Source organism: Carassius auratus, chromosome 40 (genome assembly GCF_003368295.1).
Source record: "Carassius auratus strain Wakin chromosome 40, ASM336829v1, whole genome shotgun sequence".
Taxonomy (NCBI): Eukaryota; Metazoa; Chordata; class Actinopteri; order Cypriniformes; family Cyprinidae; genus Carassius; species Carassius auratus.
Genome location: NC_039282.1, coordinates 9889726 through 9914069, shown reverse-complemented (window position 1 = coordinate 9914069; position 24344 = coordinate 9889726). Strand labels below are relative to the sequence as shown.

General features: G+C 36.9%; 2 protein-coding genes across 5 annotated transcripts in view; both read left to right on the top strand.

The window, feature by feature from the left end:
* The first annotated feature begins 503 nt into the window (after positions 1–503).
* cryba1a (crystallin, beta A1a) lies at positions 504–2776 on the top strand. Of its 2 annotated transcripts, none has more exons than XM_026227239.1 (6): positions 504–600; positions 1353–1419; positions 1509–1627; positions 1785–1926; positions 2018–2160; positions 2316–2776. In XM_026227239.1, exons 2-6 carry the CDS (start codon positions 1381–1383, stop codon positions 2461–2463), a joined length of 591 nt encoding a protein of 196 aa, XP_026083024.1. In that variant the 5' UTR covers positions 504–600; positions 1353–1380; the 3' UTR covers positions 2464–2776. The 2 variants fall into 2 exon arrangements, with proteins under 2 accessions (XP_026083024.1, XP_026083022.1); XM_026227237.1 differs by having other exon boundaries at positions 521–609.
* Positions 2777–3843: 1067 nt separating this feature from the next.
* dhrs13a.3 (dehydrogenase/reductase (SDR family) member 13a, duplicate 3) overlaps positions 3844–24344 on the top strand; it is a 67072-nt gene continuing 46571 nt past the window's right edge. The window contains exons 1-7 of one of the 3 annotated variants that reach the window (XR_003278000.1): positions 3844–4124; positions 4364–4482; positions 4571–4694; positions 5340–5666; positions 5745–6019; positions 16641–16735; positions 16831–17064. Coding sequence is in view for 1 of the 3 variants with exons in the window: in XM_026226482.1 (XP_026082267.1) it covers positions 3998–4124; positions 4364–4482; positions 4571–4694; positions 5340–5666; positions 5745–6001 (954 nt within the window). In the remaining 2 variants the exon portion in view is untranslated. Of the gene's footprint in view, positions 4125–4363; positions 4483–4570; positions 4695–5339; positions 5667–5744; positions 7131–16640; positions 16736–16830; positions 17065–24344 lie in introns of those variants that run through there. The other 2 variants (XR_003278001.1, XM_026226482.1) reach the window with 2 other exon arrangements.

Here is a 24344-nt window from a genome sequence, read left to right as displayed (position 1 = left end):
TGTGTGCGAGTATGTAAAGGCAGGTGGAAGTTGGTCACTGAAACACTCTGTGGCTGTAACTGTGGGGAGAGGAGAGCAGACAGTCTCAGTTCAGGATAAAAATAAGATAAATAATGATATATAAAACTTAAAAATCACATTTTTTTAATATTTAAGGATACATTTAAGGTTTTTGGTTGCAATGCAATGCTTAACCAACCATTTTTTTGTTGGGAAGAAACCTGGAAGTGAACCTGGAAGTGTTGTCTTTGCTGGAATGATCTCAGGTTGAAACACCTTACTTGTGTTTATGCAAGCATGCTCGTTTTGCCGTACACTCAGGTCATATGTAAACACGTGCATGGAATCACTTTGCCTGGCATCCACTCCTGTAGCAGATGCCAGTAGGCATGATGCCTCCCTGGCTACGGCAGATGGCATTGTGAGCTAGGTAAAGCCAAAGGCTCAGTACTAAACAATGAGGCTTCGGGCAAAGTGCTGACTGCTGCCTGCCCTGTTGCCAATCTCCCCTTTCTGTCATGCTACATATAAATAGAGCCCTTAGTCGGTGGTCTGGAGACCGTTGTGTGGAACTCCTGAGCGCTTGCAGCTATTTGTTGGGTAGGTCAGGTAAGCCCTTCGTGGAAGCCCTTTCAGCCACTGTGGTCAACTTTTAGCATGATTTGCAAACTCTAGGGGAGGGGGTGCACTATGATTTATACACAATTAAAAACTGAAAACAATTATAGCAAGCAAATATGTGGGTGTTTTAAAAAAATTATTAAATTAATATGGATATAAATGAATTTTGATTAAAAAAAATCGAATGTAAAACACAAGACTAAATAAGAATAAAAATGATTTTAATTGGCATTTCAGAAATGTTTTAATGATTTTAATTGGCATTTCATATGAGTAAATGTAAAACAAAAGACTATTTTAAATTTAAATACATATTTATATTAAAATGTATTTAAAATAAAAAAGATTAGGCATTCTATGCTTTGCATAACAAAACATTCTTGACATCATTATTATTATTATTATTACTAATGCTTCTGGCCAAGTCTGATATAATCTGTGCAATTTGTATATTTTTATATACTTTTTGATTAAGTCCTCATGTTTTGGTCATAACCCTGTCTCTTCTATTTCAGTAAGCTGTGGTTTTATTCTGTTGTGATTGAATTTTATTGTCTAAATCAACAGATTGAATAAGTGTGATTGTATTGTCAGGTCTAACTTGTTGGAGCAAAAAAAGCTGCCATATCTTTCTTGTTCTTTATCCACAGACTATTAGCACACTTTTCATAAATGATATAAAACCCATACAATATTTCTTTTTTTCTTTTTTGCATATCTCTGTTCTTCAGGTCTATCAGCACTGAGATATCTTCGAGGATGGCTTTGACTAATCCCATGCCACTGGGGCCATGGAAGGCAAGTAAACGCTTGATGGCTATGAAATATGCAAAATACATATAATGCTTTGAATCTCATCTCTGTTGTGTCTGTGTATATGTATATAGCTCACAGTGTATGACCAAGAGAGCTTCCAAGGCAAGCGCGTGGAGTTCACTTCAGCCTGTCAGAACATCATGGAATGCGGCATGGACAATGTCCGTTCTCTGAAGGTGGAGTGTGGCGCGTAAGTCATTGAGTATTATATTCAAATTAATGTAATATTATTATATTCAAATTAATGTAGTCTAAAAGATTTAGCTCAATTCTTGGGACAAATTTGCCCCCCCAAAAAGTCCACCTTTTGCAGTTATCAACAATATTTTTTGTGTCCATTTGAACAGCTGGGTGGGCTACGAACACTCCAGCTTCTGTGGGCAGCAGTTCATCCTGGAAAGAGGCGACTACCCTCGCTGGGAGTCTTGGAGCGGCAGCAATGCCTACCACATTGAGAGGCTAATGTCCTTCCGGCCAATCTGCTCTGCTGTGAGTCTGAAAGTCTGTCAGCGGATCAGTGGTGAAATGATTTACCAGTCTTTCTAAATAACAATCTCTCCCAATGTTATGATCTGCGTAGAACCACAAGGAGTCAAAGATTACCATCTTTGAGCGGGAGAACTTTATTGGACACCAGTGGGAGATAACCGATGACTACCCCTCTCTCCAGGCCATGGGTTGGCCCTCCAATGAGATCGGATCAATGCAGGTGCAAAGTGGGGCGTGAGTACCATACCTGTCTCTACTCTCTACACCAGGGGTGTCCAAACTGCAGAATTAAGCCCCAACCCTAATTAAACACAAAATAACCAGATAATCAGGTAATTCAATTAGGGATCTCAGTTTGCATTTGTCATGTGTTTTCTCACTGCATGTAGCTGGGTCTGTTACCAGTACCCCGGGTACCGTGGTTATCAGTACATCATGGAGTGTGACAACCATGGAGGCGAGTACAAACACTACAGGGAGTGGGGCTCCCACGCTCAGACCTTCCAGGTGCAGTCCCTCCGCCGGGTTCAGCAGTGAGGGCAGCTCGCCCAGCTCGCCCATCTCTCTTCCTCCCTCCCCCACCTCCTCTTCCTCCACCTCTTCCAAACCCCCACCCCTTCATTCCGATACCGGCAAGCCCAGCACAGGCTGAATATCCGGAGCATTCGGCAAATGTTCGTGCTTTCATCTTTCTGCATGCCATCGATTTGAAAGAATAAAGTGAAAGGAAGAATTCAAGCTAACTGATTCTGTAAGCGGCACAGTGGTGTTACTAAAGCTTTGCTCCTCATCGCTGTCATGATGCAGCCTGTGCAAAAGAGTTCAATAAAGGGTACACTTATGAAAACGACCTATTGTGAGAGTTTGTTTGATGCATGTAGTGTAGTTTCAAGTTTTGTGAAATGGCCCAAATTGTAATCTCACAAAAGTGGACCATTATTAACACCAAAATATCATATAAATGTTGTTATAAAGACTTAATGGCCAATGGTTTTTGAGTACTGGAACAAAATAAGTTGGAAATGAATAAATAAAAGTTTATGTATCAAGGAATTATTGATTTCCCTGCTTGGTTGCAAATGCAATGTCGAGTTTCCTTACTTGATTACACGGAAAAGGTGCCAAATATTACAATTACAAATCTAGCATCAACTAAGAAATTAATATATTTAAACTCCAGGTTGAATTCAAATATTTTTTAGATCCAGCTACTGAAACATCACAATCAGAATCATATATATATCTTTTTTTTTTTTTTTTTTTTTAACAAAACAATTATATTCTGTATAACATGTATTAAAAGCCAGTTTGTTTTTCTGTTTTTGCTACAAATAAGTTTACAAAATAAAAAAATGGTCAAAATCATTTTTTATAAAATATGGAAATAATATATGTACCTCTATATTAAAAGTATAATTTTCAATCAAATATATATATATATATATATATATATATATATATATATATATATATATATATATATATATATATATATATATATATATATATATATATATATATATATATTTATTTATTTGTATATTTTGAATTTACATGTTAATTGTTTTATTTATATTTGTTCAATTGTAACTATATATTTAAGTATACATATTTCTATACGCTACATATATGTATATTTTTTATAATATATATTTATAAAGGCATAAGGTGTTGAATTCTGGTCATAGGAACTGAAGTGCACCAGCAGTATTCGTGGTGTAGCGAGGGGAAATATAATGTCATAGTTTTGGTAAAAAAATGAAATGTTTGATTTTTGTTAAGAGGTTTACAGTTTTGTTTTACAGTAGAAATGGTGCTTTTTAATAAAACAGATGGTATGTAATGCTATGGGATATTTTTTGTGATATTATCTGACGTAGAGAAATCGCGCCACCTTGCGTTTGTCAGAAGTTAAAGCCCGGAAGCTACTGCTGGCAGTTACGAAAAAATAAACACGAGAAAGGAGAAAGTGGCGGAGCAAAGCACCCGATAAGTCTGCCATCCGCCGTAAAATAAGAAGAAGGAGAGAAAGGAAGCAAAGATCCCTTAATTGACGCGCTCTAAGGAACTAATGTCTGTGTTGTTGTCAGTGCTGGTCGGTGTGCTCGCTGCATACCTTCTGATTTATTACTGCCTGTTTAAAGGAGCTAGATTTAAGAGCAACGTGACCTTAAAAGGGAAAACAGCAATTGTTACAGGTTAGTATCATTTAAACGCTTTACATATTAAACAACCCAGTCTAACTTAATACCATTCAAGTAACTTTAAATAAAAACTGAAATTCTTACTAAGACTGTCATTTAATAGTAGTTATACTAGTTGTTATACAGTTGTATTTGAGTACCACTGTCCTCAATACACTTATTCGATTTGTTGTAATTTTTAGTTAGTCTGCTGTACATCAGAAAACACTTAACTGTTGAAAATTTGAATGCAGGGAGTAATACAGGCATTGGCAAAACCACAGCCTTGGATCTGGCCAAGAGAGGGGCCCGAGTGATCCTCGCCTGCAGAAACAAAGAGAAAGCTGAAGCTGCTGTTTTTGACATAAGAAAGGTGAACTCCTCTACTTACCTCAATTCCTCCTGGTTCTTATCATTTTATGACTCGGGTCTCAAAGACTTTTTGTTGTATATTCCTTTAGGAAAGTGGGAACCCAGAGGTACTGTACATGCATCTGGACCTGGCCAGTTTGAAGTCTGTGCGTGCTTTTGCAGAGACTTTTCTGAAGAGTGAACCGAGACTCGACTTGCTCATTAACAATGCAGGTAAACTGAAGGGAATGTGACCGTATGCAAACTCTACAAATGTTGTTTCAGGATAGTTTGGTTCTCTTTGGTTCTCGGGACCACAAAATAATTATATAATTATTAATTATAATCACACACGTGTACATTTTTTATTATTGATCAATATGTGAATCCGTTCGTCGGACTACGCATGACACGAGTTGGCACCAATTAAAAACATTTTTAAACCATCCTCTGCTCTGCGATGTTTTGTTAGATTTGGTGGAGAAACTAAGTCTGACCACCAGATGTCGCTAATGCGCACTGTGTTAAAAGCTTTGAGTAATGAACCGTTTATCGCGATGCAGTCTGTTTTTTTTTTTTGCACAATTTCATGAAAGCCTCAAATGTTCAGAAAGCCTCGGTTTCCCATCCCAAGTTATCCGCATTATATTTCATCTGCAGCAGCATTGTGAACTTTTATAAAGATACGTTTGGTCATTAACTTAGAAATGCATCGTTATGCAAACACATGAGCAGAGTTGGGACGCAAATCAAGGATGGCAGTGTTCACACTTATTTAAATTAACTGCACTAACAAAGCAATCGCACCCGAGTTTCTTGTAATCTAACTTAACCAGCCAACTGTAAACACACCCTAAGTGTTTGTGGCTTTCTCTCTAGGTCTTATCGCGTCAGGCAGAACTGAAGATGGCTTTGGCATGGCGTTCGGTGTCAACCACCTCGGCCACTTTTTGCTGACGCTGTTGCTGTTGGATCGTCTAAAGCAGGCAGAGCACAGCCGCGTCGTCAATGTGTCCGCCCTGCTGCATCGACTGGGGTCTGTGGATTTCAACCTCCTCAACACTCACAAGGATCTGGTCACAGGTCAGTCATCCTGGCACGCATTCAGAGCCTACTGCCACAGCAAACTGTGTAATGTGCTCTTTACCCGAGAGCTCGCAAACCGACTGGAGGGGACGAGTGTCACTTGCTATTGTCTGCATCCAGGTTAGTGGGGCATTTTTTTGTCTGCTATTATGCATTACTTTTTTCCCTATTTTTTTTTTTAAACTGTCTCGTCTTTAGGTGTAATAACCACTGAGATCGGTCGGAATATGGGTGTGCTGCATAAGCTGCTTTTCCTGCCCATGTCCAAGCTGTTTTTTCTGGACCCAGAGGGAGGTGCGCAGACCACGCTCTACTGTGCTTTGCAGGAGGGGCTTGAGCCTCTGAGTGGACGGTATTTCTCTTCCTGTGCCTTGCAGAATGTTAGTGCTCAAGGACGGGATGATGCCTTGGCCAGGAAGCTTTGGGAAGTGAGCGAGAGGCTGTGTGGCCTGTGAGTGAGTGAGCTCACACAGGTTTGTAGAACAATAGAACTCTAACACAGAAAAAGAGATATTACTAACAGCGTTATGAGCATCAGCTTCTGAAGGTTTTTGGGTGTTACAGGTTTGCATTTTCAACAGGTGTATACTTTTGTATTTGGTATGTAATACTTTATAATATTTTGTTGCTTTAAATGAACACAACTTAATAAAATTAGGGGTGGATTGATAAATAATTTTTTTTGATACAATGAGCTGTTAATTATTTTTGTTGTAATGGCCCTATAAATGGAATGAATTAAAAATTCTATGCTATTTTATCTTAAAAAACAAAAAACAAAAAACAAACACTAAACCTACAATCAGTTGTTCCAAATGCTACAAGTTAATAATGCACAGTTTATATCTACCTAATTATTATTATTCTTAAATGTAGTAATGTTTTTTTTTTTTAAATGAACTTAGACTGTTAAATTATGGCAAAAGTCAAATAAATTTAAAAATAAGATAAATAATAAAATTAGATTAATAAAATCAGAATAATTGAAATATTGGTAAATAACTAATATGGTGCTTATATATTGTGCCTCTCTATGTTAAATAAAGCAACCACATATGCAAATCTTGGGGAACAGTAGCCATAATAAATAACCTGAGTAATGCCTATTTTTTCATGTATTTTTGTAGAAAATATGAAGAAGTGAAGTTGCAAATTTGTATTCACTCACTGGACACAATGGAGTTAGCATTCCTTTGTATTAAGGTTTAATGTGGTGTATTTTTTCATCTATCTATCTATCTATCTATCTATCTATCTATCTATCTATCTATCTATCTATCTATCTATCATATATTTAATATATTTCATATCTTTTTATTTCATGTTTCATATCTTTCTTTTCCTCTTTCTTTCAAATATATTATTCTTTATCGATCTATATCGCATTGCTACACAAAATGCATAAATGCTACACATAATGCATAAATGGTACTATTTTATTTTTATATAATCGGTGCTTTTAACCTGAACGCATCCACTTTCTTCTTTAAACTTGTGACCAATTCAAATACCTAGTGTATTTGAAAACCAAAATCATTTGAAGAAATAATCAAATAAAAAATAAAACTGTTTATGAACATTTAATTTCTTTCAAGCATTTGGTCTCTTTTTGCCCTGCATGATAGGGTGTTGTACTTTTTTGGTTCACTGGGTGGCAGTAGCGTGTCACATTTGTCAGCCTCCAACCCAGGGCGACACAACCTGAAGAGTCTACAGAGACCTCTGTCAAGATGACAATCATTAGAATAAAGTAGGTTAGATTACACTGAGAATTTCAGAAGTAATTTCATGTAATATTAGAGTTTGCTTTTCTACTGAATGAAAGTGGGCATCAGGGGCTACAGCCATTCAGTGTGATGATGGGATAACCAAAATGAGGACTTGCTATAGACCCTTACCCATATCCATGCATCTTCAACAGACCCCCTGTTGCTAATAGATCTTTTACCTTGAACTGGGATTGTCACATTTTTGACACTGCGTAGACTAAAAATCCTGTATATATACATATATGCTGGCACCTCGAGAGTGTACACTGTCCAGGTGGATGAATCAGTCTCTTCTGTGCACTATTGTTTTCTAGCCTGAAGTATCATATCCATTGAATGTCACTCAAGCCATATTTATCTGATCATGCCAGTCATATCACAGCGCCCTCCGTGTGTTGGTTCTCATGCACGGTAAGTGTATAACTACACCGTCTCCTTCGATTCGTTTTGTAGAAGCAAAACACATTGATGAGTGACGGCAGGTGTTTACTTTGGATGCACTCCAGAGCTCTTTGGCACAGTACTTAACGACTGGATTAGTGCATCAATTAGCAATCACTGCATGGGAGGAGCCTGATTGATCGAGACTACTGCTGTTGCTACTGCTAAGGCTGGGCGTGGGGCATGCTGGGGCATGCGAGTGTGTGTATGTGTGTGAGACTGTGTAGTGACCAGCTGCTTGAGAATTAGTTCAAAGGACTAATTTCACTGCATGATTGGCAGAATAAAACCGTATGACCCTCTGTGACCTTGTAAGGATATCACATGCAAACCTGGAGCTGCCACATGATTGTGATTTGCTAAATTAATGTGTAATGTGTCAATGCAGAATTGACTATAACATACCATATTTGTTGTTTATTATTTTATATTACAGTATATTATAATACAAAGAATATTGTATTATTAATCGTAGTAAGACACCTATTGTTATAATAGTTGTCTCATATTTGTCTTGTTTATATATAAAAATACAATGCAAGATAACATTTGATAATAATTGTTATTATAACACAATTATGTTTAATTGTCATCATAATAGAGTGTGATAGAATAATTATGAGACAACATTTATATTATAATAGTGTATTATGTATCATCACGAGACATTGAGATAGTTTCATGTTATTGTTATAATAAAATAATAATAGTTATAATATTTGTTGTCATATATATAAATCACAAGATAAAATTATTGTAGTATTGAGAATTATTAAATTATTTTGGCTCAAAATATAATACAGTTCTATTTAATGAACTGTCTACATTTTTTAAAGTCCAATACACTAGTAGTTTTCTCATTATAATTACTAATATAATGCAGTCTTTTTGATCTCCTTACATAATAATTTATATGTAATGTAATTTATATTTACATAATAGCTTCATGAACTGAGAAATCAAAATTTCCTTGATCTTTTGACATACAGTATAGGAGGTCTTTGTACTATAAAAATGTTCAGTTTCAAAACTCAAAACTTTCTTGTTAGTCTAAAAATAGCTTATATTGAAGCCAGTCTGCCAAAAGACAAGTTGTGGAATATGCCACTTCATGAAGTAATAGTGTGGCTAAGCACCACCTCCACAGCTTTGACATCACTGCCTGTTTAGCCCCACCGATTCACGCACATAGTGAATAACGAGAGGCAAATGCAGGTCTACGCTTAAATCAAACAATAAAAAGGGCTCTGAAGACAGTGCCAAGTTGAGGATAAAACAATCTATGCTTTGTCTTCCTTCTGATCCTAACATTAGGAAAGAGTGGATGAACTTTATTTTTAATGAAGATCCAGACTGTATCAGTAAGAACTTGGCCCTTTGATCACTTAATTTTACCGTGGATCCCTTAATAAACAAGACACAATTCAACGCGTTTTCAGAAAGACTGAAAAGAAATACAGAGCTGTGCTGACTTTATTGAATCTGACAGGAATGTCGCAAAAAAACAAGTGGGAATAACTGCTTTTATTATGTGGTCACTATTGCTTCGTTATAATACATAATAATAATAATAATGAATAACAATACATAAATATTCAACAATGACAAACTTTACAGTTTTCAGAGATACAGACCGAAAATATTGATGACTCATCCTGCACTACACAGGCTCACATCCAATCAGATACTTTGTATGGCAATATCCCACCCCTAATACCACCTGCAATTGATGATAAGTAGCCATTTGCATCGAAGATATCTGGTTGGCCATTTATAAAAGGCAAAAGCTCTTCGTATTTCCCACTCTTTTCCCACTTTTTTTTTTTTGTAAATAGGCAATGTCAAGCAGTTTCATGAGGTTTTAAGTTGTAATTTTAATAGCACATCTCTAATTGGCTGTGGCCAGTGAGCTCATTTCATTGGCTCAGTCTGTGCAGTGGCTGGTTTTCAGTGCAGCGGGTAGCAGGTGGTCAGGGGAACAGCACTGTCCTATCTCAGTCTGAGGGGAGGGAGAACGGCAAAGTGATGCTGGGTCTCACTTTAGAGTAACACGTGAGGTGTGAGAACGGGTTCGATTGTGAGACTGGGTGACAACATTTTGAGAGTCATTCAAATACAGGCTGCCTGTGTCACAAGCAAAGCCTTTCTATTTTTCCTTACACCCGGCCCGTAAGGAAATGCCATCTGAAGGCGGTAAATAGAAAGCATCCTTTGGGTCATGTTATTTCCACAGGTGCAATTAACACTCCCATCTGCTAATCTGTGATTAACGATGTTTACAAATATGCTGCACATGCCGGAGAGTGTCTGAATAGCAGGTCACACCTTCCCCTTACTCCTTCCCTCTCTCGTCTGTCTTCTTCCCTGTTATTGTGTGCTGGATTAGTAATTAGGGTTTGGGTGGGAGGTGGCAGAAGGAAACCAGATCATTAAAGCAGTAGGCATCACAACATGGCATATTTGCAAAAAATAAATGCAAATAAATAAATAAAATACATTTTAATTTTATTTACATTTAGTTCTGTAGGGTCCAGAGGGCTAAGATCACAATTGACTTTTGTTTTTCTAATTTAATAAAAATGTAAATAAATTACAGTATTTGCATATGAACGTTGCTAATAATTGTAATTAATATTTTTTCAGAATTTCAGAATGTTCGATTTTTCCTTTTTTTGGCATGTTTTATCATGTTATCCATTTTAATCATGGAACTTCAATGGCCTCATCTGACCTTTTGTAAATAGGAATTCAAATAAGTATTTTTTTTAATATATATAATTAGAGATTTAGACATAGAATATTTATGTAGAGGAGTCTTTAAAGTATAATTATAAATATATTGTATGTATGTTTTCATAAAAGTTTTATAATTTAAATAGATGTATATTAATTATACTTGTGACAAATTATAGCCGTGCAGTAAAAACTCATTTATAACAGTGCTTGCAATGAATCTTTGCATTTTCAACAGTATTAATCTCAAACCACTTAATGTACACTTCAAATTCAGATTTTATACAGAAAGTATCAATCTCTATTTTAAAAAAAAAATATTTATCTATTTTTTAAGTTAAAGTATACATAATACATTTTTACAGTGCTTCCCATTAAAAATTATTATAATCACCATCATAACATTTTAAAGGTGCATTCAATATTTTTGCAGGAACCAAAGCTTCAAACCTTAATTTACCTGAAACTTTTAAACAGCGAAATAATGTTCCCCTTTTTAAGTTTGTTCTCTGCATCTTATAGCCATTTTTAAGGTTAATTGGAACTGAAATTGAAATTTGATGCGATGTGCTGGTTTAAATTAGCTTGTTGCTCTTTGACTGTACCTGGAGACAGGAGCGGATTAAAAAGTAGACAAGCAAGTTATTGCTGGTTTCGTAAAAGCTTCATAAACATGCATTCATTTACACCATTTAGGTAAATTAGCCAATTTCCTTGTTTTAGCAATTTGCTGTAATCTAATGAAGAAATGTAGCTTGCTGTGCACAGTTCTGAAAGCATGCTGCTGGGGAAGCCAGCTTTATAAACGCTATCAATTAGGCTGATGCTACAATGCTCCACAATTGTTTTAGTAATTGCCAATTAGCTACCTTGGGATAAAGCAGCGTTTTTTGTATTATTTTAGAGATTTACTAAGCAATCACTCATTTTCAAACGAGTAGTAAAGGATATTTGCAAAAAAAAACATTAACGCTGTCCCAAAGGAGGAAGGTGATATCTTGTGGTGTTTTCAACTCAGAGGGAAGAAAATTGTGCAACATCAATCCATCTCCGTTTTCATGCGTTTCTGTTTGTATGGAGGAGGAGGAAGGACAGAATCACTGTTAATCACAATTTACTGTTGAGACACACGACACGTGCAGTATTTACTCTCATTTTTATTCTGTCATACTCATGAGAATACATAATGTATTACCAAACTGCAGGCTGTTTAATAATTAGTCAGGGAGTCTTTGGTTAAACAAAGAGAACGAAAACTCTAGATCTTTAATAGCGGGGTTCAGTCAAGTTGTGACAGTCATTCATTAAGACGTGTTTTCTAAAAAAGCACAGCTTGTGCAACAGTCATGCTCCCGTGTTTTTGGAAGAGTGTTTTACAGTGAAGATGTGAGTCTCTTAATGGATAACAGCTTCTCTGGGGCTGCTTTTGTTGTGATGCATCACATGAACAACCGTTACATTTTTCTCGTCAAACGCCCAGTCAGGTGCAGATCGCCCGGTTACTCCGAGACAATGAAAGAATTCCAATTATGTGCAAACAACTTCGGTTGGAGAGTTTGGCGAAAATGTTAACGTTGTTGCGAAGGTAAACAAGAAGCTTTTATTGACAGTTCAAGGCTTCCTCTTTGTCTGAAATCCACTGAAAATTGCTAGAGAAATTTAGAGGAAGCATGATTATTGATTGGATACTAATTGCACACCTGAGAAAATAAACAGGCTTCTTTTGCTGGCCTCTCAAGGAAGGCCGGATCAAACGTACCTATCAGCTGCGCTATTAGCATCCCATTTACTGTGAGAAAGAGTAAGCAATGTTCACGACTTATTTTAGAGCATTTTAGAAGGAACGTTTACCCAAAAATGAAAATTGTTATTGTTCACTCACCCTCATGTTGTTCTAAAACTGTATGCACTTTCTCTGTTCTGTGGAATACAAAAAGAACATATAGAACATTATTAAAAAAAAAAAAAAAAAAATTGTCCCAGTGTTTTTTTGTCTCTATAAAGTCAATGGGACACAACGTCCAGAGGTTATTTTTTTCAACCCCTTTGATTTCCATTACATATGGACAAAAACAGTCAATACAGGTCTGGAATAATATGAGGGTGAGTAAAGGAGGACAGGAAAGTGTTTTCAAAGTACTAAGGAGAAATTAATTAAAGTAGAAATTAATACTTTTATTCAGCACTGATACATTAAATTGATCAAAAGTCACAGTAAATTAGATTTTTATTTCAAATAAGTGCTATTCTTCTCAATTTTGTACCAATGTATCCTGAAAAAAATATATCACGCTCTCCAGAAAATAAGCGCAAGTGTTTTCAACATTGGTAATTATAAGAAATGTTTCTTCAGCAGCAAATTAGCACATTAGAATGATTTCTGAACACAAGAATACATTACATTACATTTTAAATTATATTGAATATAACTGTATATATAATATATATAAAATAATTGCAGCCTTGTTTAGCATAAACAAAAACATTTAAAGCATCTTACTGCCCCCAAACTTTTGTAAGGTAGCGTACATTTGCTTATTCCTGTTTTTGATTGCTCTGCTAGCATGTGGTATTTAAATGGTCGAATATTATGATGGCTCATTCGCGAGGGTACTGGTGCTTTGACAGTGGTGCCTTTGAGCCATTTTCTCAGGGGGGCTAAATCTGTTAATTAATGAGCATGGTGAACTAACTCCTCTTGGCTCTGGCAACAGCGGGACCATGCCAAAGCAACAAACACAAACAGATGTGCGAGGCAATGGGACGGAAGAAGCAAAATCCACATCACCTCGCAACAGCGTGCAGCAAGTTATGTTGCACGTACTTCTCTAAATCTTATTTTTCCTTTTCTGTTAATGACGTCTAATTGCTGCAGCTGCTGTGGTCTCTGGGTCAGTGTGTCTTGGCAGGCCCGCGTAGCCAAGAGGGCTTTTTATTTATGGGTAGAAATGTAAACCGAGAGGACTACTTTTGATCGCTTGCATTTCATCTAATAAGGTGGAAAATCCTTAACCACATGTGGCCGAGGGTTTGGGGCACATGGCATAGAGGGGGCGGCATAGCTGTGCCACATGGGGAGCTTGTGATCCCTGTTCTGAATCAAGAGTGGAACTCAGGTAGAGTTTTAATTATGGTTCCCTACTTCCCCAGACTCTTCAGACACACAGACCTCACAGCTGGGACTCTCTCGGTCTCTAAACCCCCTACCTGATGCCATTGAACCTGAGAGGTGCTCTTGTATCCTTTTAGTACAGTATCACAAGCTCAATGGTGATCAGGTGGGGTGTGCTGATTGGATTCATGGGGTCTCATTGATCTTCCCTTTGCTGATGCACATGCATTTTTGCACCACCAGAACTGGGCAGATAAATCAACCCTGACTTTTGTGAAATGTGCCATTTCATGTCCAAAATGGGTACTGTGCTTAGGCCACAGAAACAAAAAATATAATAAGTAAATACATAAGAAATATATAAAATTATTAAAATATATAATAAACAATTGTACTAACACTACGTCTTTACAGCATTTATTAATCTTAATGTTTATTTGTATGTTCAGTAATAGTAATAAAAATAAATGTATTATGAAAGAACATGAACATATTTATAATATATTTTGCATATTATATATTAAACTAATGTAAAAAAATTCTAATTGTTAGAAAAATTATTTTATTTATTTTCATAGATTGAAAAAAAACAATGCAATTTTGTATGAGTAATCATTTAGTATAATTATATATAAATGCAATTATAATAATTTATAATAATGAACAGCAGAAAATGTATACATTCATTTTTAATCTAGATTTTTTTTTATTGCTTTTAAATATTTTACTGATGTTAAGTTGAACCCTTTAGCAAAGTGTTACCAACATTATTTAAATTATTTAAATTTATTGATTGGTTGATTGATTTGAAAATAAAAGCAATGCATTATTTATTAATATTAATTATTACTTAAATGCTAACATTTTGCAGTCACACATTTAATGCTTGTGCCATCATTGGCATAATTTTGTAAAAAAAAAATATTTACATTTGATTGACCGTGATGCTTTGAGGTTGGCGGTAGGGAATTTCAGCTCCACTCTTTCCACAGATTTTGTCCGGAGAACAGCATTATTTAGTCATCAGTTCCAACAATGGATGACAGTGATCAACAAGTGTAGGGACACAGAGGCCCACTGGCCTCTTGGCAAGTTTCTGTGGAGCAAGCAGCAGACGGGACATAGTCATCAATATCGGCCGCTGGCCATTGATCGGCTGTATTGATCAGGATGGGCAGTGGGGCCAGGGGAACGAAAGGCCTGCTGGATCTCATCTGAGCAATTGTTTAGGGTCACTGACAAATTCAATTGCCTATCAGGCAGCGATCATGGAAACAAACGGCTGCTGTCGATGCAAGGGCTGTACCCTTTGGTAGTTGTCACTCAGTATTATTCCCGGTTTGGGAGAGTGTCAGGGGTTGTTTGCACGCATACACAGGTCAGCTGGGTTACTGGGGCACTGGAAGCCAAACTCGTGCCCCTGACTGCCCACTGTGTCCTGTTTGTGGCCAACAAACTCTCAAATTCTCTGCACTGTACTGCTGTCCTGTTCATAGTCTGAATTAAAGATGTATTGCCTCGGACAGCTTCCTAAAACCACAAACCTGCCCTTTTGTGACATTTGCTGAGTGTGTTCAAGTTGGCTGCCATTATTGACAGATAATGTCATTCATAGATTGCCCACAGTGACAAGCATTTTATCTTTGTAGGGTACTTTCAAGTTGATATTGGGCTTTCTTATTAGTTTGATATCTTTTTCTTTGAGTTACTAGGTTGAGTGTAGGAAGGCATACAGTATATTCTGTGTGAAATTAATTTTTCTGTGTAAATAATTTTTAATTAACTGTTAATATCAATATACCACTCTTGCTTTTTGTTTGTTTACAAGACAAAATGACCTAACATAAATATTTATTACTGGTCGTGATTTTGTGGTGTTATTATTTTTTGAAATCAGACTTTATTCATATTTTTTAAAAAGGACATAATAAAGACACCTAATGTAAAGTGGGACCCAAAAATAGTATTGCATTAATAAGAAATGTTTATTATTGCTTGCATATTTTTATGACTTTTTTGTTGTTGTTGTAATTTTTTTTTAAATATTTTAAAAATAATGCAAAATACAATTTCAAGCAGTGCAGGCTGTTTTTCACTCACAGCACCATATGCAAAATTACCTTCCTCTCTCAGTTAAACTTATGTTACTTTTTTAAATTTTTTTTATTGGAATTGGTGAGTGTTCTTTTGCATATATTGCAACAAAAATCCAATTTTCTCTTATATTCAACAGTAAAATACCTCAAAAGCTGAAAGCAATTCATTCAGTGTTCTGTTTACCCTGTATAACCGGAGTGGGGCTTCTGCACGGTCATGTGATCTACTATTAAGGCTGACTGCTTCTTCTGTTTAGGGTGTTAGACGAAACTCCTAACTGGCTTGAGGGGCCCTCAATCGAAAGAGTGGCTCGGGGCTCTTCGTTAACTAATTACGGAAAACAAGGGCGCCCTTCCTCATCCCCCTTTTACACTGCAAGGTTTTTTTTAAGGGGGGTGTTTTTGATAAGGTTTGCACTCTTGTCAACAAGCTCGTATTTAATTAGTGTTGATCGTTGTTAGCGTGTTCAATAGTTATTAATTAGAGCTGGGAGGGGCCCGCCACTTGATTGCATGCCCAGAGCAGTGACATCTTGTGTTGTTTCACACACAGTCATGACATAGTGTAGAAATGAGGGGGGGAAAAAAAGAGAAAGATGCGAGAATGGTTATTTCCAAGAATGAACAGAAATGTGAACTCAAATGTTTTGAACATGTGTATTTGTGGTTGCATTAGTAATTAGGCCAGCAACGGATGGAAAACACCCTAAAGATGCTTTGCTGTAATAATAAGTACAAGTCTAATATTTCAATGAATTAATATACATTTGCATAAAACTTTTTAATGGAAGCACTATTTTTTATAACAAAAATTACTTAAGAACCTTAATTACACCCTTTCAGTTTCAGTTCGCCAAATATTATTTTATTTATTTATTTTTGTAGCTAATCAAGATATTGGCGCTCTAGAACTGAATGTTTCTGCCTTTTTTTTCCTGCACAGCATATTAGATCCAAGTTCAGCTCGCAACAAAATCCATTGAAAGCTGCTGCTTAAATGCAGAAAATGTTGCATAAACCTGGAGACATTCGGATGAGGTCTGGTAGAAAACGATTTCTATATGTATGCATATTTCACTATATACGTGACAGAGATGGGCTAAAATATATCATTTTCTGTCTTTGTGCACCAGGAATTGTCTTGAGGTTCATTCTAAACTTCTGCTGTGGGGTGCATTTCCCGCTGTTCAGCTGAGCATATACCCTCATTCGAAGTCGACGCGAGCAGCTCTGCCTATTAAAATGTAAATTCCCTCTCGGTGCAGCAGGCCCAGACTGTGGAACTCAGCGGGTGAAGAGGGTGTGTGTGTGTGTGTGTGTGTGTGTGTGTGTGTGGTGAGCCTATTTTCCCAGCTTGGTCTGCTCTCTGGATTGGCAAGATTTGACAGTACAAAAAAATTAGATGTTCGTTTTCTGTTCATAAATGCATAAATACTGTTCACATACTTTTTCATTAAAGTTCAATTAAACTACTGTGCATAGCGCAGCTGTATATGCGCAAAATGAAAAGATAGCAAGAAAACAAATGCATCGCTAATTAAGTAAATTCTGAATGTCGATACAATGAAAACTTGAATTAATATGAACCAAAATAATGGACTGAAACATAATAATGTATAAGTACATTTATCTGCCATTTTGTTTATTTATTTTTTAGCCTTCAGTGTTGATTTGTATATCAAATGCAAAGATTTTGGTAGAGAATGTGATATACGTACTTTTTTCAGTAGTGCCTTGGTTTCCTTTCTTATTTGTCTATTTAATCCACAGATAGTTGTAGATAGATGTGTGTTTGTACTTTCTTGCAGTGGATGTTTGGTTTATTTTAAGTCCTCTAGAGAAAGTTCGGAATGTAATAGAGATCATTTTCACTAAACTGATTGTTTAGATATTTAAAAAAGATACTTTTGAAGGTTATAGAATAACTTTTAATGGAAATTTAATGTAAAGCATGTTGCAGAGATCATACTTGTGCTAGTTCAATTCGCTGCCATTTGTTTCTTGTAGATTGCACTAGGTGGAGCTGTGATCTTTTGGTAGAGGCCACTAAACCCTGCTTGTGAGAAGGAAGAGAGGGGGACTGAGTGGACAGGAGGGCTAGAATGGCTCTTTTTTTCTCCTTTTTTATATACCTGGTAGGCACTGTGCAATTGCAGAGGCATACTTCCGTGACCCATTGGGTAATTAGAAATAATAGAGCGTACTGTGAAAGACCCAACATTCAGAATTAATCGATTACTCTTGTAGTATTAATGTATGACTGTGATTTGTGGTGTGTCCAAACCGAGAGTTGCTGAAATGCATTGGAGACCCCAATGCAAAAGTACCCACCCAAGTTCAGAAATAAATGAATTTATAGTATTTAGGAACTAACTAAGTTATACAGCTGACAGAGCTTCCAAAGTGTTTGAGGCATATACAGTATATGCTTCATTTCTTGAATGCATGCTGTAGATGTTTTCAAAATCATGTATTCAAAGACAGCATGACTGGTTTACCTGGAGTGACTGATTGTGTAACCAGATGTGCTGTGTTTGGTTAATTGTATTTTTTGTGCACTCCATGCAGTGAAAATAAGTGTGAACACATACTTGATACATCCTGTTCCTTTAAATCATAGACAGGTCAATACAATTCACCAAAAACAAACATTTCAATGTTTTATATTTTCTTCTAGTCCTTGTTAAAGAGTGACAGAAATAATGTAAAGGCTCATTTCAGATGCATCGCTGTCAATTGTCTAACAATAATTGGCATTGATTTAGCATTTAGAACCTGATTTAGTAAAAGCTCTCCTCCGTAATGTTTCTTGGGCTTTAGGTGCCAGAGCTTTTTCTTAGACTTTTGTGGTAATAAATCCGAGAAAACGTACATAACGGAGAGACTGTGGGTGTCTTGTGTCTTAATATCGCAGTTTGAATATGAAATGATGTGTTGATGGTTTAGAAGATGGTATAGTGCAACAGTTCCACCACATCAGGGCGTTTTTTGTTTTTGTTTGAGAAAAGGAAATAAAGTTTGTAACCTACATAACCCAGTCTATCTCAGGAAGACATAACAGTGTGCTCAGCATGTTAATGCGAAACAGTGGATATCAGAATTAACGGAGCAACACTCTGCACCAATTGCAGAGCAACTTGGAAAGCCATTTCGGGTAGACTAAAGAGAACTCAAATTGTTCGCCAATTTTCTTTAGCCCCAAAAAAAAATCTTTAGTGGAGGCAAATGGCGAAGGCCTCATAATTTGAAAAGACTCAAAATATCTTTAATGTAATTAGAGGTCATTTTAAGGAATAGCCTTGCAGCCCATTTTGAAGAAGCCACCATTCAGTCTCAATTGTTGAATTCATTCAAAAGTGAAAAAGTGAGCCTGAATGATATTTTTCCAGGCCTTCTGAACCCAGAGTTCAAACATTATTGTTTGCAGCTCTTGCTGAATAGTGGGCGCCGAATACTGTTGTTATTGCTGATTGAAAAAGCGCAAGAGCCCTCATAAAAGCACTGAAGTACCCTGGGGAAAAAATGATATAAAATACTCCCTGTCTGTCTTGTCAAAATATCACCAAATGTTTGCCGTCCGACTTACAACACAATGGCTTAATGCACAGAAAAAGCAGAAGATTTTATTGGCGTAAGCATTTGATTTACTGAGCTGAGGTCATTTAGAATGGGCTATTGATTCGTTCTTTCCTGCTTACTATGAGGTGGTCATGATAACTAATAACGCCGGACCTCTGAAGGTGTCTGAACACAAGTATAGGTATGTAATTACTCTGTTTAATTACAGATCTTTTGAAGATCAGCGACTGGGATGTATGCGGCGAGTAAATGTTGTGATTGTACACATGATATCAAACTGATTGCATTGGCCTTTCACACCCCATTGTATGAACTGTGTCATTTGTTTTGCTGTCTTGTTTTCTTTATAGATCTGTTCAGGCAGGAGTTATCTGTAACCAACACTTCCATCAGACTGAGAATGTGTTACCGAAGTGTACTTGTTGGGTATGTTTCTTAGTTAACATTTCAGCATAATTTTTTTTTTTACTTGACAAGGTGAAAAAAATAAATGTCCAGACGGAAAATCCATTCTTTGGCTTAAGCGACACACACAATGAGCCGAATTTGCCCGACAACAATACAAGTGACAAAACCTCATTGTTTACCCAGAACCATTCACTATTATGATTTTATTTTCTCTGTAAGCCATTACACTTCTTTGGCACGCTTTATTTTCAAGAGAGCGTTAAAAGCAGTGTGAGGTGAATTGTCGAATGTGCCTCCTGATAATGACCTAAGATTTCACCAGACCTATTTTTCCGCCGCAACACACAGAGCTCGAGGCACTTCGGCTCCTTGAAACGCAAAACACACAGACGAGCACACACATAAAGTGATGAGACTCCGGCGGGCTTGGCGCAGCTAAACACATTGTGATTTATTGTGCTTTAATTTGGATGCTGCCTATTGTTTGTGGCTTGCGGAGGGTTGCCCGCTGACAGTAATTTCTACGGTTTGTGTGGATTCTGCCCGAGCTAATAGCACTTTCTTTAACTCTGTATTTGGCCCCAGTACGACAGAAGGAAGCAGGAAATAAACAGCGGTTCCTATTTACCCTGCCAATTTCACTTGACGGTGAGTTGCGTATTGAAATGAACTGGGCAGCCTTCTAATACTAAGGAAAGTATGGAGCCGGCAGTGGCAGAGATAGATTGTAGCAGGCAATTACTGCGGTCCGGCCTCTGATTAGAGAGCTGCCTGCTAGCCACTCAGCCTCACGGCTGCCTCTTATCATGATGAGGCCGGTATTGGTCCGGACATTGTTTGATTGCTTTCAGACACATTTACTAAGTCCAACGCACACAATGTTTCCTGTTTCTTCATGCGCTGCTGTGCTTGCAAACTGCTCAAATTGTTTAACGTTTAACAGTTTGCCTCTCACTTCTTCCGTTAAGCACGTTTTTCTTTTCCAGATCTGTTGGTCTGATTTATTTTGGGCTGTATACCATCCACCATTTTGTATGTGGAAGCTTCCTGTGATTCGAACCAGAAGCCTGTTGTTGTTTCACATTTCACATCACATTGCACATTGTCTCTGTTCTTTTCTTCCTAGATACTGAGCAATCAGTTAGTTAGTTATGCTGTGGAATAAAAATCTGCCCTTGGCCTGACAATGTTTATTAGCTGAAAGTTGTCTCTCATCAACAGGATGCGTTCGTATGGCTGCACATCAAATGCAAAGCTCATTTGAACATAATCTCTCCAAATGGGTTTAATGCAGTGTGCTTTCATGTTATTGCAGTGATAGTTCGCTGTGGAAGCATGACTGCCTAAGGGAGAACTAGTAGCTGACTGCTTAAGTATCCTTTTACAGCATAAATGGCCCTCTGGTTGAAAACGGTGCTAGATTTGGATTTCTTTGTGAAAATAGCTTTGAAATGTTTTATTTTCTTTCTTTCTTCCATTCATTCTCTTCCTAAGTCACATATTTCATTTACTTGGAGGAGTTCTGTTTTTGGACGTCATTATGGTGTGCATTGAACATACAAACTACATTCATGATGAGTTTGCTGGCGAGTCTATTATTAAGCTTTATTTTGGGTTGTAATGATTTTGTGCACATTATTGGTTATAAAGTTTTTAAAAGACATTAAGATGTTTTAATGATTAATTGTTTTAATCAGATTTCAACTTAAGGAGTATCATTTGTCCTTGTTCAGTTAGTGAAAACGGTGTGGGGAATTAAAAAAATATTTTCAGCTCGGAGATACTATGTGAAAAAGGTCATTCATTCATTCATTCATTCATTCATTCATTCATTCATTCATTCATTCATTCATTCATTCATTCTCCAAACAGTATAAACAATCACCAATTACTGTTTTATTTAATCACAAACCCAATCTTAATGTTATTTGTTTATTTGACTTTAATTTAATTACAAGAAGATCAACAGGGCCCCTAAAATAAATAAAATGCCTTACCAGAGGGGCATTAGGACCTGGGGGAGGCTGCTGCTGTGACTGCTGACTCACTGGCTGCGCATGCTGCCTTAGAAAGCAGCATAGATGTATTCTTCACTGCCTTTAATATCCCACAATCCTGTGCATTCCATTCCATGATGGTTGAGCTAAAATGTAAAGATGGCATCTGAAAGTTGTGTTTGAATTCATGCAAAAACACTGCCTGCAAAGTTGTTGCCTCATACGGCAGCAAGTCAGTCGCTTAAGTTTTCAGATGCACCCGATGGCACGAAGTACTTTGTCATCCTGTAGTTGCAATTCTCAGATTAAATGCATTGATCTAAAACAGGGAATCTAATCACCATTCAGGAAAAATCACTGCTGACATGATCTTATTGAGTTTTATTCGTATTATTGGCAAGACACGTCGGCATATTTTTTTTTCATATTTGGCTGATGCCGATATGTACAATTTCAGCAATTATCGGCCGATTCCAATACAATTCTAATAATATCATTTATCCCTAAATCAAATTATTAAATAAACATGCCTGCATGTAAAATAACCATATTAAATAAGTAAATAATATACTTTATTTTACTGTTTGGTTAAGAAAAATCAATTATATATCGCCCAGCCAGTCACAGTCTCCACTTAAAGTAACTGTGGATTTCACTAAAGGGAGACTACATTATGAGAAGCTACAGCTGATTTTATGATGCCGTTTCCTCCACAGTGGGCCCACCATCATTAGCTTTGAGATATGTATTAAATGTACGAACAGCCAACTGCAAACATTGCTCAAAGCCCACTGTCCACTCCTGCTGTAAAAGTGCCACAGTCAGGCCGAATGAAATGCAGCCATGCCTCAGAGTGCTGGTCCATTAACTACAGTACCCATCTACACCCCGCAGAAACAGTTTGGTATGACCGAGAAATAAAACATCCACAACATAGCATGCATTTACATTCACATCCCCAATAGGGTTGTATCATGGACCGGATGCTTGGATTCTTCACACACGGTCGTAATATGCTTGTTCCTTATTTACACACATGAAAACATGATCCTGCATGTTTTGAGATGATACAGCCAAGCTCTGCATTGGACATGGATAAAGAAGAGAGGAAACTGGCTGTTCTTAGGTGTGGCTACAAAGATGAGAGGGCCCAAAAAGGGTTAATTTCCTTATCGTATTGTACATGTATGTATTATTGGCTAAATGCCTTTTAAAGTTGCACCACTGACTCCAGCCCCCTAGTCTCAGCCCCTCAATGGGAGCAGAGTCACCGTTAATAAACAGACCATGCAACCCCAGCATATCGCGAGCATGGGTGGAGAAACTGCACACGCTGATCCCAGCTGTGTGTTCGCTGCCACCCAAATTAATCCCAAGCAATTCTTTCTGCACCACTTGTGCTCCTGATAAAAAAGCCCCTGCATTCAAATAGCAGGGTCCCTTGTGGCATTAAGTTCTTACAATATTGGGCTATAGATAGACCTGCAGTGCAAAAAAAAAAAGAGAGAATACCTCTTGCCTTAGACCTCTCAGCCTTTCGGGTTTCATTTCAATTCCAAATCAGTAGCATTTCTTCTTGCAGTTGTATGTGGATCTGTTTGGTGAAATAATCTCATTCAATTTAATTTATAATGTTTTATTTAAAGACATATGCAGTTCATTAGCTCAGGGTTTTCACTTACAGAACGAGGTTTTGACCATTTACCATTGAAGATTTATTCTAAGAGGTTGGGGGCAGAGTGAAAGGAGATAATAACAGTTGTATAAAACGAAATTAAACAGGTAAGCATATACAGATTTGTTGCATTGCCGTCACAAGATGAGAGTGTTTGCGAAGCATTGAGAGGCTTTTGTGCCATTGGCTGCGAGTAGAATGGTCAAGGCGAGGTGCCTTCTTATAATGAATATCACAGCTTCTTTAGATATAATGATTGGTGCTTGGATGGGAAGCTGCAATGTGCTGTATTAAGACAGAGCAAGTATAAAACCCACTTGAGTAAACCCCAGCACTATTATAGCCACTCTGCTGAAGGAAATATTCTAATGATGCCTCTCTTCCCCATTTCAAAGCTATGAAAGTCACCAATGAATGCCAAGACCACATGACTGCAACAACTGTTTGATAATTAATGAAAATTAATTTTAATAAATATTCGGTGCTGCGCACAGAAAGCCAATAAGTCACTTTACAGTAGCAAATAATGCATTTCTATAGATGGATGCACCTAAAAAAAGGTGAAGGAAACCGAGTGAGCTGTTGCATTACCCTAGTTGACTTAAAATTAGAATGCTTTATAAAAAGTGTTTCAACTGTTTTCCCATTGTATAACTTCCATTTTATGATTCTATCCTTATCTGTAAATATTAAATGAGAATTTCCATTTTGCCTGATCACTCATCGTAAAAGCAAGTCTTTGGTAAAGTTGCAATGAGTAGTGACATCTTTTTTTCTGTATTTTGACACACATCAGTGTAACAGATTATTGAAAAATTAAAATGTAGGCTGGGGAATTGGTTCTAGGCATTGGTGGTTGATTGAACTTTAAGATGTGAATGCAATTATTCACTAATATATTTTGGTTAAAAAAAATTAATTTTGATTCTGAAGTTATTTATGTAAAATCTAGATATGCAAAATAGGTAATAGGTTTTTACATTGTTCT